The 12,452-nt window shown below is 41.8% G+C and overlaps 1 protein-coding gene across 1 annotated transcript in view; it reads right to left on the bottom strand.

Annotated features, from left to right (window-relative positions):
* LOC128647309 (solute carrier family 12 member 2-like) overlaps positions 1–12,452 on the bottom strand; it is a 415,312-nt gene that overhangs the window by 141,052 nt on the left and 261,808 nt on the right. Inside the window, exons 10-11 of the mRNA XM_053700093.1 lie at positions 11,465–11,549; positions 8,939–9,090 (exon numbers count right to left, since the gene is read on the bottom strand). Coding sequence (XP_053556068.1) covers positions 8,939–9,090; positions 11,465–11,549 — 237 coding nt within the window. The remainder of the gene's footprint in view (positions 1–8,938; positions 9,091–11,464; positions 11,550–12,452) is intronic.

The raw sequence follows: 12,452 nt of genomic DNA, 5'->3' as shown, positions 1-12,452 counted from the left end.
TAGGAGAAAATATCTGGAACAGACAATAGTACAGATATATGGAGCCTGATTAGAGCAATTCTAAAAAGGCAATGATAAACACCATTAATTCAGGAATCCCTGCCAAATTTAAGATTGACAAAAATGTTATGGAAAGAAATGTAACTCTTTCCATATCATAGCGCCACACATAATTAACAAACACTCTGGTCTCTAAAAAGAAATTCTAGAGAAAACTATGTTTGTGAGAGAATAAATGTAAAGAAGAAGCCACAAACTGTATGAAGTGTATGTAATACACAGACTATTATAGCTACTCCAACCCCAGGGGTATATTGAGATTCTCTCCAAGGTGCAATGCAACAGTGCGCCAAAGGGAACCTGATCATGGCGGGAAAATGTAAATTTAAGAGCGCATTAATAAATCATAATGGCGTCCTCTCAAATGGATACAAAACTGTACATGAGAGCAGTTCCAGTTTCAGTTCCCAATTGGTTAAGATGATCTGTGACCCACAAGGTATCAATCACGTGTCAACCATGTGATATGCGTAGCAGGCAGGCGGAAAGTCAGAAACCAAAAAAAAAAAAAACATTAAAAAAAATTTAAATTTTAAAAAAATTGTGCTGAAGCAGGGACACACCTACACACTGCTGCCGACACACTAGTGTGTCCCGACACACAGTTTGGAAAGCACTGCTTTACACAAAAGAAAATTATCATAGTATATAAACTACCATGAACTGCCACTAGATAGCAGCAAATACTAAGAAATACCTACAGTATAAGTTTCTGACAGGCACAGAAAGTTAAACGGTACAAGCAATGAAGATTAGAAACACTAAGGGCTAGATTTATCAACCCTGAGGCGTACAGGGGCGTACCTGTGGCGGGGCGCAATTACCCGCAGGTAATTAACATTGCACACGAGCGCAATTTTGCGCTTGCGTGCAATCCCGCCCCCTGCCCGCGCACAGCCAATCACGCGTGGGCAGGAGCTGTCAATCTCCTCGGTCGGACTCGACCGAGGAGATTGAATTTCGCCAGAATAGATGTGGCGAAGATGTTAGGGAAGCAGCGGTCTGGTGACCGCTGCTTGATAAATCGCGGCGAGCAAGTTCTTGTGAGAACTTGCTGCCGCAGGGGCTTGATAAATCTAGCCCTAAAAGTGCATCATTACACATCAGAGCCCTTTGAATACCTACTTGGCTAAAATATAACGTTAGAAAATGGTCCTCAGAGCCAACCCCAGTAGAGGGGAAGATATTCTCGCTGCTCGAACCCTTGATGTCTAAAACTGAGGCACATCAAATACACAGATGGATATATAGACCGCAGATTAAATAAAATTAAGGTGCCATTTTACATAACGGCTGTGAGGAGAAAAGTAAATATATATCTACCAAATAACCTGTCCTCCTTAAACTCGTGCCCTAAGGCAACAAGCTACTCAAATGGTGTGCAATGCGACTGCCTCATTATCATCCCCCCGATATGAGGGAGGACAGGCAGATGGCGCCAAAATGCATACATTAACGCTGCCGCCCTTAACAAAGTAAAAAACTACCTGTATAAAGGAGACTTGTCTTACTTAAGCCCCTTAACATACATGCGGCCTCTAAATGTTTGTATACATGTGATAGTTGTAAGAGAGTCCCTGATACCATTCAGCTCTTACGCCACTGCTGACAGAATGCTGCATTTCCTATTGGAGTCCCCGACAGAGATAAAAAAAGCCTCTACTCGCCACACACCACTCTCCGGTCCAACATAAAGGCCTCTAAAGCTCGGGATGGACTGAACAGAGAGAGAGAGAGATGTGTGCAGCAGGAACGAAGCGCGCAAATGCGCCGCTAACAGGCTGCAGCTGGACTAACCCGGCCTATACACGGGAGAACTGGGGATTTTGTTGCAAATACAATATATTTGATAAAATAAAATTAGTGTATAAGGGCTTGTATAGCACTGCATCTGATCTCATGAGAATAAGCTGCCCGAGAACCCTCCACTGAGAGAAAGAGTACTCTAAGGTGAGCCGGAACATTAAACCCCATGCTCTATTCCAGACCCTGTAAGAGAAATCTTAAGTGCCATTAAAACACCACAGATCCCTAAAGCAGCCCAGAAATCAACTGAAGAGGATTTTATATATGTAGATAGTCACAACTTAAATGAGGAATTTTAACTCCCAAAGTGCTGTCCTTTAAACCTAGAAGGCAAGAGCACTTACCTGTGAATCCAGCTGCAGGGCAGAAACAGCTCTATAAGTATGACAAATTCAGCCGACTTAGGGACCTGTAGGAAAAGATAAACAGAGTAACCAACCCTATTTTTCTATAAAGGGGTAGCACTGATGTTAGAAGCTAAGCAAAGACCACCTCGCCGTCTTCTAACTGATAAAAGCCACCATTACTCTTACTAAAGAGATTGACATGGACACAGCATAGCCCCAATCCTTGCTTTCAGGGAAACGTACCCATTAAAGCATTCAATATCTTCAGACACCAACTTCACACATCCTCCAGATGATAGAGGAAAAGAATGACTGGGGGTTATGGGTAAGGGAAGTAACACTTAATAGCTCTGCTGGGGTGTTCTTTGCCTCCTCCTGCTTGCCAGGAGTTGAATTCCCACTAGTAATTGGGAATGAAATCGTGGACTCTCCATGCCATGCCGTGGACTTTTTTGGAACTTGTAATACGAACGCAACATGAAAAGCGCAAAAAAAACCAAAACATAAAATATGCTTACCTAATAATTTTATTTCGGGAGGAGAGTCCACGGCTTCATTCATTACTTTTTGGAATAAAGAACCTGGCCACCAGGAGGAGGCAAAGACACCCCAGCCAAAGGTTTTAATACCTCCCCCACTCCCCTTATCCCCCAGTCATTCTGCTGAGGGAACAAAGAACAGTAGGAGAAATATCAGGGTATAAATGGTGCCAGAAGATACATTAAATTTAGGTCCACACACCAGAGTTACGGGCCGGAGCCATGGACTCTCCTCCCCACGATGGAAATAAAATTATCAGGTAAGCATAATTTATGTTTTCCATCTAAAGGGGAGGAGAGTCCACGGCTTCATTCATTACTTTTGGGAAACATATACCCAAGCTTTAGAGGACACTGAATGAAACCAGGAGGGTAAAAAGGCGGACCCTAATCTGAGAGCACCACAGCCTGTAACACCTTTCTTCCAAAACAGCTTTGCAGAAGCAAAAAAGTCAAATTTGTAAAACTTTGTAAATATGTGTAAGGAGGACCAGGTAGCCGCCTTACGAATCTGCTCCATAGAGGCCTCATTTTTGAAGGCCCAAGCCGAAGCCACAGCTCTAGTTGAATGAGCCCTGATCTCTGAGGAGGTTTATGTCCTGCTGTCTCATAGGCCAAGTGAACCTCTCTTGGCTAAGACTAAGCGTTCAATCTCCACGCAGTCAGCCTCAGAGAAACAAGATTTTGATGTTGAAAGGGACCCTGTTCCAGCAGATCCCTGCGACAAGGTAACCTCCATGGCGGAGAGGATGACATCCTCACCAGATCGCAAACCATGACCTTCGCGGCTACGGTGGAGCAATCAGGATGGCCGAAGCTCGCTCCTGTTTGATGTGTGCCACTACACGAGGTAGAAGTGGTAACGGTGGAAAAATGTAAGCTAGGCTGAATCCCCAAGGCACCGCTAAGGCATCTATCAGCTCTGTCTGGGGATCCCTCGATCTCAACCCATATAGGGGTAGCTTGCAATTGAGTCTGGATGCCATGAGATCTATCTCAGGCATTCCCCATCTGAGATAAATCTTCGCAAACACTTCGGGGTGAAGAGACCATACCCCCGGATGGAAGGATTGCCTGCTGAGAAAGTCCGCTTCCCAGTTGTCCACACCTGGAATGTGGATCGCTGAAAGCGAGCATCTGTGGGACCCCGCCCACTCCAAAATTTGAGACACCTCCCTCATTGCTACGGAGCTCCTCGTACCCCCCTGATAGTTGATGTAAGCCACCGAGGTAATGTTGTCAGTCTGGAATCTGATGAAGCTGAACGACCCCAGAGGAGGCCACGCCCTCAGAGCATTGTAAATTGCTTGAACTTCCAGAATATTTATCGGAAAGGAGAGACTCCTCCCAGGTTTATTTTCCTTGTACCATCCTGGCACCCCAAACAGCTCCCAATCCTGCGAGACTCGCGTCCGTGGTCACAATCTCCCAGGAGGGTCTCAAGAAGGATGTCCCCAGGGAAAGATACACCGGACGGATCCACCAAGAGATGGAGTCCCTGGTTTGAGCATCCATGGATATCCGCTATGATAGATCTGAATGATCGCGTTCCACTGTCTCAACATGCACAATTGAAGAGGTCTGAGATGGAACCTGGCGAAAGGGATGACGTCTATGCTGGAGACCATAAGCCCGATCATCTCCATACACTGAGCCACCGATGGGCTTGAGAAGGACTGTGAGAATTATTTTCATGGACATAGAGTCAATTATCATGCCCAGGAACTCAACCCTGTTGCTGGGAACCAGGGAACTCTTTCCTGAGTTGATCTTCCAACCGTGAGATTGGAGCAAGTAAAGAAGAGCCCTCGAATGATCCTCTGCAAGGCTGAATGACGGCGCCTGGACTAGTATGTCGTCCAAATAGGGCACCACAGCAATGCCCCTGGATCTGGCCACTGCAAGTAGCACCCCAGAACCTTCGTGAAGACTCTCAGGGCCGTCGTCAGACTGAAGGGAAGGGCCACAAACTTGAAGTGTTGGTCCAGAAACGGAAATCTTAGGAACTTGAAGTGGTCCCTGTGAATTGGGACATGAAGGCAAGCATCCTTCAAGTCTATTGTCATCATGAACTGCCTCTCTTGAACTAGGGGCAGAATAGATCTGATTGTTTCCATTTTGAACGATGGAACAGCCAGAAACCTGTTTAAACACTTTAGGTCCAGAATCAGGCGGAACGTGCCCTCCTTCTTTGGAACCACAAAAAGATTTGAATAGAACCCTAGACCCCTTTCTGCTTGGGGTGCTGGTACGATAACACTTAGAGAGGAGAGATCCCTCACACATTCTAGAAAGGCCTCTCTCTTTTCCGGTCTTGAAGACAGGTTTGACAGGAGGAATCTGACCCTGGGCGGATGGGACCTGAATCCTATCCTGTAACCCTGGGAGACACCCTCCAGAACCCAAGGTTCCTGAACGTCCTGCAACCAGGCTTCGGAGAAGAGAGACAATCTGCCCCCTACTTGATCTGGAGACCGGTCGGGGGCCGCCCCTTCATGCCGACTTCGTCTCAGCGGGCTTCTTATTCTGCTTAGACTTGTTCCAAGACTGAGCAGGCTTCCACGTTCCCTTGGATTGATACGCTTTCGCGGTGGGCTGCTGGCGCTGGGCCTTGTCCACACGAAAGGGATGAAAAGTAGATCCTTTAGGCTTATCCTTCTTATCCTGCGGTAGGAAAGCTCCCTTGCCTCCCGTAACCGTGGATATGATCGAATCAAAACCTGGACCAAACAGAATCTTTCCCTGAAATGGTAGGGACAACAGTCTCGACTTCGAGGTTATGTCCGCAGACCAAGACTTTAGCCACAGAGCCCTGCGATCAAAAACGGAAAATCCCAAAACCTTTGCATTCAGGCAAATAATTTGCCTATTGGCGTCACAAATTAAAGAATTGGCGACCCTTAAGGCCTTAATCTTATCCTGTATCTCGTCGATGGGAGTCTCCCTTTGAACATCTTACACAGGGATTCACACCAATATGTCGCAGCTCCAGCAACCGCGGCTACAGCCGCTGCCGGTTGAAAAACAAACCCTGTGTGTTGAAACATTTTCCTTAACATGTTTTCTAACTTTTTATCCATGGGCTCTTTAAACGACAAACTATCTTCTATGGGTATAGTTGTCCACTTTGCAAGTGTGGAAATAGCACCATCCACCTTAGGGACAGTCCCCCACAGCTTGAGCTGAAAGTCTGGGATGAGGAACAGTTTCTTAAAGGAAGAAGAAGGGGAAAAGGAAGAACCTAATCGCTCCCATTCATTCTTAATACTATTAGCCATCTTAACAGGAACCAGGAAGGTCTGGGGCACCACCCTGTCCTTGTATACCTTATCAAGCTTAGGAATCAAAGGTTCCTCGGAAGCTTTGGTCCTGGAAACTCCAGAGAAGCAAGCACTTGCTTCAGCAAAAAGCGCAAATTCTCCATCCTAAACCTAAAGTCAGGCTCCTCCACAGCCAGAGGATGAGATGACATGGACTCCGACCCAGTGGGAGCCTTCTCCAAAGAGTTGGAGTGGGCCTCGTCATCATATAACGCCTCTAGCAATTCCATAGGCATAGATGACCCCTGGGCCTGGCTGCTCTGATACGCCCTGCGCTTGCGCTTAGCAGAACGTGGTAAGGCATTGATCACTTTCGATACCGCCATTTGCAATTGATCCGCAAAATCTGACGGCCAACAAATCTCTGCCGTAGGAGTAATGGTTGGACCCTGGGGCACTGCATGTGCACTCAGAGATGAAAGCAGGGAACGCACCTCACGGGACAGGGAACCCTCAGAGGTGGACAGCTCAGTAGTACTAGACATCCCTTTATTTTTAGATGTCGCAACCTTATCGAGGCATGTGGAACAAAGTTGAGCAGGCTGATCTACAAGAACCTCCTCACAATAAACACAGGCATGAGATTTTGATAAAGAGGGAGTACCCTCTAACGCAGTCCTCCATAGCTTGTGCTTTTATTATGGACTAGACAATTGAATAAACAGGCACCTTTATACTCTAATGGTCGGGGCACTCACCACCTTCTATGACACGGACTACAGAAACCATTCTTCTCCTGTTGAGTTGAGACTGCTACACCCGGTCACATGGGATGCCTCGCAGGACCGCCCCTGCACTAAGGAGAAACGCGCCAAAACCGGCCACGTAAATACTCCCGGAAGTCAGCCTGAAAGTTCTGCCATTGTCAGAGCCTCATCTCGCACATAAAGCAGCAATAACACAATAAACAATATCATGTATAAACCCCCCTGTTCAATAATCCCCTTACCAGGAATATTAACCCTTGATTCTCTAAGATAAAAGGTGCCACACTGTGACCCTGTCTTCTGTGTTATCATTATGTATAAAAAATTAAACAATCTTACCAGAATCTATGCCGTGGAACAGGAACACAGCCCTTTAAGTGTGACAGGTATTTAAGCCTTTGGCTGGGGAGTCTTTGCCTCCTCCTGGTGGTCAGGTTCTTTTTTCCCAAAAGTAATGAATGAAGCCGTGGACTCTCCTCCCCTTTAGATGGAAATACCGGGTCACTTGTAATCTAGCCCAATGTTAATTCCAAAGTTTACATTTTTCCTGGAACACAGTATTCACACAATGGCAATGCTTGATATCAGCATTTACTTAATGAAAAAAAACAAAAACTCTGAACTTCATCAAAATGTTTAACCATTCAATACATTGCTAAATAAAAAGCTTCTGGGTAAGGTGGCCCATTCCCTTTTCTAGCTGCACTAGCAGAGTTTAATTTTCTCCTTTATGCAAGTACTAAAGCAAGGATTGTCCTAGTCTTTCATATTTTAGTGGAAATCTAAACTCTTGTCTAAAAGTTTGGCTTTGGAATGTGGTCATCTGTGGTCTTTTGAAGACCTCTGTTAAGTGTAACAAAAATAATTGGTTCATGATTTATTGGTAGGTGCAGAGGACAACATCAACTGGTCATGATTTCTCAAGGTATATTTTCCCTCTGAAGAGAAGAAAAACAAATGTGGGGTTAGTATGTATGATCAATGAAAGTATAAGGCCTGTGAAAATAATTTATCTTCTCAGACATTTGTCTATACATGTGTTTGCTTTTAGTGGATGTGTACAAATGCTACTTGCACTCTAAAGTGTTTCCATCCAGAACCAAGAGTTATTTGTCACATAAGAATGGGAGAGTGAGGTTTATTTGTACTGTGTTTGAAGGTTGAAATCATCAGCAGATCTCACTTTGCAGGTCCCTGAACAATCCCATGTCACATTCTTGGAGGATAAAGTCTTCCATGACAAAACTGAAATAGTTGTATAAAATCTATCACAATCTTCTAAACATGCAATCTTAAGAACTTAAAATAAAATATGACAAAAGAAGGAAGATGAAACCATAGATTTAAGTTTTAACTCTAAAAAAAGTAATAGAGTAGATGTTCCAGAGGGGTGTGGACCAAATGACTGGGATCTAAAGTTTAACATTGCAAATTGATGCTATTAGTAATGAAATAGCCAAAGGTTAATTACAGACTCAGACACTTTACTGACTGTTACCAAAGAGGAATGGGACTTGGGAATTATTATTTCAGATGATTTGACTTTGTCTCGGCGGGCTTCTTGTTCTGCTTAGACTTGTTCCAAGACTGAGCAGGCTTCCACGTTTCCTTGAATTGATCCGCTTTCGCGGCGGGCTGCTGGCGCTGGGCCTTGTCCGCATGAAAGGGACGGAAAGTAGATCCTTTAGGCTTAGCCTTCTTATCCTTAGGTAGGAAAGTTCCTTGCCTCCCGTAACCATGGATATGAGGAGTCATGATCTCAAGCTGAAAGGTAGTAGGTCCAGGAGTCATTTGCTGTAGCACTACTTGACAGAAAGGGTGGTTGATTCATGGAATAAACTTCCATGAGAGGTGGTAATGACAGTCACTGAAGGGAGCCTTCAAGAATGCCTGGGAAAAGCATATGACTATCCTACAAACTAGATAAGATTACTTTTTTTTAGGAAATTGTGGGCAAACTTGTTGGGCTTATGTTTCTTACCTGCCATCAAAATCTATGTAAAATGATATTATATAAACACCCCATCAATAATGATTTAATTTTATGTGATGTCATTGTAAAATCTAAAAGGCAACACAAATCTATATTACAAAACAAACAAATTATCAATTCTGCTCAATAAATTTTAAGTTACTAAAAGAAGATGATACCCACCTACCTGGAAGTTATTCAGCAATCCATATTTACATGAAGAATCTTCACAAGCCGTGAAATTGTAGCCAAGCATACAGGCAGCAGACAGGCATTCACTGGTATTATTGGAGAAGGCATCCGTTATGTTGCCTGTAGCATCTCTGACAATACATGTGGCTTAATGTGGACATCAACAAAGAGAGATTTTGTGTAAGTGAACATTTTCATTCAATTTCTACTTCCTTTCTGAATATTTAAATGTCTGTTTGTGTAACATTTATTTAAATAAAAAGACAAATAGATAGAAATAATTTTCAAGATAAAGATATTTGTAATCACTGTGTGCCTCTGTATAATTTTTATGTTGTCAGAGAAATGTTGCAAATTGATACAGATACATGCATTTAAAATTGGACTGGCAGCTTGCTTTTAAAATTTTACATTGAACCAACTGCATCAGGCTTGAGCTAAAATTCCGATTAGTAAAGGTGTTCTCTAAATTCTATGGATATACCAATTTCAAGAGCCCTTGATTGGCATGTGAAATACTTGACAGAATGGAGTTGCAAGAATCAAAAGGGATCTCATGTGGATTTAAAAGGACATCATATGCTCCACAGTGATTGCTTGTTATGTGCAGAACCTCATTAATATCTGCATGTAATTGGTCACAGCAAAGTATACCTTTATACAAACAGGCTACTATCCTAGGTAACATAACACCTATAAACAGATTGTCAATTCAAATTGTCTGGAGTTGCCATGTTTCTCATTTAGAGGAGGATTTACTGGTATTTTGAGGCTGGGCCATCCTTTATAGGTGGGATCAGACTGATATACTTCAGGAAAGTTCTCCTCTGTAAAGAGGCTGTTCCCAGATGGTGAGTCTCCAAAGAACAAGCTACTGAGTCTTTGTTCGTTCCTGGTTGAGCTCTTCTTTTTCTTTGTATATTTGTATTATGACCCTTTAGAAAATCTCCCTAAGGGTGATGGGGGAAACCAGATGTAAACTCCCTGCCTAATGTGCTTAGAGGGATATGGCTGTACCTCAGTGATGAGGCCCACAGAAGGCTGAAACAATTATCTTGGGTTGCCATGTTCCTTGTTCAGAGGAGGATTGCCTGGTATTTTGGTGCTGGACCATCTTTTATAGGCAGGATCAGACTAATATACTTCAGGAAAGCTCTCCTCTGTGAAAGACAGTTGGGCTAAAATAGGCTTCTCCCAGGTGATGACACCATAGAACAAGCTACAAGAGCTGTTGTGTGTTCCTGGCTGACAGCATCTCTCTCTTTGTATATTTGTCAATTTAAATCCCTAGCCTTAAAATATACCTGAATATTTAACACATTGATTGTATCATAGTATTGGAGTTATAAATTCCTTTTATTAAAAGACAATACCCTTAAAATAATCATATACATAAGATTGTTTCCCAATGAACAGTGTCTGGGAACAAATAAAATATCTTATGTCCATCCTCCACAAGTTTTTAAAGCAAGGTCATCTATACGGATATAGTGAGATGACAAGGAGGTCTTAAAAACTGTTTTAACTACAATAAAAATAATCAGTTCAGACAAAAAGTAGCAAAGGAGGGATGTTCATGTTAACAACAATACAACTGAGTTCCACTCTTTTTAGTGTAAGGGCAGCCTACTTGAGAGGGTATATGTTAGCTTTCCTCCTAGTGCTTTGTGAGGACAAGACCAGACAATGTGGCAGATCTATGGTGAATGTGCTAAAAATAGTTGGGAGGAGGAGTGGTCTGCTATTACTGAAATATGCATTTTTGTAATTGATATGAAACATAACAATGGAGGATTGCATCAGTCAGGCAGGCATTGGGGTAAATATATTGAGGGCGTGGGGGTGAATTTACAATGTTTACTGCCTGTTTAAAAGGATTTGAAAGTCAAAAGCTCTCCTGATTCAAATAGAGCATGCTATCCAATTTATACTTCCATTATCAAATACACTTAGTTCTCTTAGTATCCTTTGTTGAAGAGAATATCTAGGCTCAGAAGCATGCACATGCTATTATACACTATACACTGTTGCAAACACTGCTGCCATAGATATATGTACCATGCACTACTAAGAATATTTTTTACATTTGTTTGTTAGTAATAGCTCTTTTTCACACAACTGTTTATTCTTGGAGGACTGTCCGTAGTCTTATGTGCACATTTTCAGAGGCACAAGCTTCTACTAAGTATTTGCAAGCATTAAACGTATATAAGTCTGTGATTGACTGATAGCTGTCATGTAATACAAAGGATAGGAAAATGAAAGGAATCTTAAATTTGTCAGAAACCAAAGCAGAGAGGTATATTTATTTTTGTTTGGTTTTTAAAGTGTGACACTAATTATGGTCTATCATCAAAATTGTTGTTGGAATACATACAATACTATTCAGGAAAAACTATTCTCAATTAAAGAAAAAAACAAATTGATAAAGTGTGAACTATATTTTTCAGTTTAGAAAAAGCAGGAAAATCATTGATCTAGTGTGAATTACAATCATCATGAAAAAAGACTTTTGCAGTACCTGAAGCTACGGCTACCGCCAAATAGGTAGCTGTTGATATGAATATAGCCAACATTGTGCCTTTTGGTATAGCGCTTTGTGGGTCCTAAGGTTAGAAAAATATATGTAAGTGATCTTCTTCAGACTTTTAGCTTTTTTTTCACTGTTTAATGATAGTTGGAAGCACAAGGAGTATTTAAGATGTTACCTCACACATACAAACATTGTGTTAGCAAATAATACCCACGCATCTATGTAAAATTGTTGATTTGATATATAAATGTCTCACAAGATCAGTAAGTGTTGCTATTCTTTCTCATACACAACATATATATTTAAGTTTTAACTTTTTAAACAGATTACGTAAATATATTCACTCTTTTTTTAAGCGCATTTATTTGTGTGTGTGCGTGTATATATATATATATATATATATATATGTGTATATATATATATATATATATATATATATATACAGGTGGCCCTCGTTTTACAACGGTTCAATTTACACCGTTTCAGAATAACAACCTTTTTTCCAGTCATGTGACTGCTATTGAAAAGCATTGAGAAGCAGTGCATTTATTAAAATAGCCAGTAGGTGGAGCTGTCCGCTTGTGTTGCAGCAAAGCCAAGCAAGCTGAAATTAATCAGTTTAACCAGACCTGAGCTACCGAGCAGATTTCAAAGGAAAAAGATCTTCCTGTCTATAAATCAGTCCAGATTGGAATGCATAGAAAGAACTGTTTGCAGAAAAATGCAAGTAAAAGTCTGTGTTGTGTGATTATTGTATTAGGTTTTTAATTCTGTTTAGAAGAACAGTTTCTTCTAAGTGAAGAACATTGGAATGTAAAATATTTACAGTAAAACACATTAAAACACATTATGAAATATTAAAATGATTTTAAAGTGATTTTTCAAGTTATTTAATTAGAAAGTGCTCCAACTTGTATATACAGGTTTTGGGAGAGACCTTGACGTGATACCTGCGCTTGTCCCATTTGGCCAGATG

This window comes from Bombina bombina, chromosome 2, assembly GCF_027579735.1.
Source record: "Bombina bombina isolate aBomBom1 chromosome 2, aBomBom1.pri, whole genome shotgun sequence".
Classification (NCBI taxonomy): Eukaryota; Metazoa; Chordata; class Amphibia; order Anura; family Bombinatoridae; genus Bombina; species Bombina bombina.
Note: the sequence above shows the minus strand (reverse complement) of the source record. Positions and strands in the feature narration are given on the sequence as shown.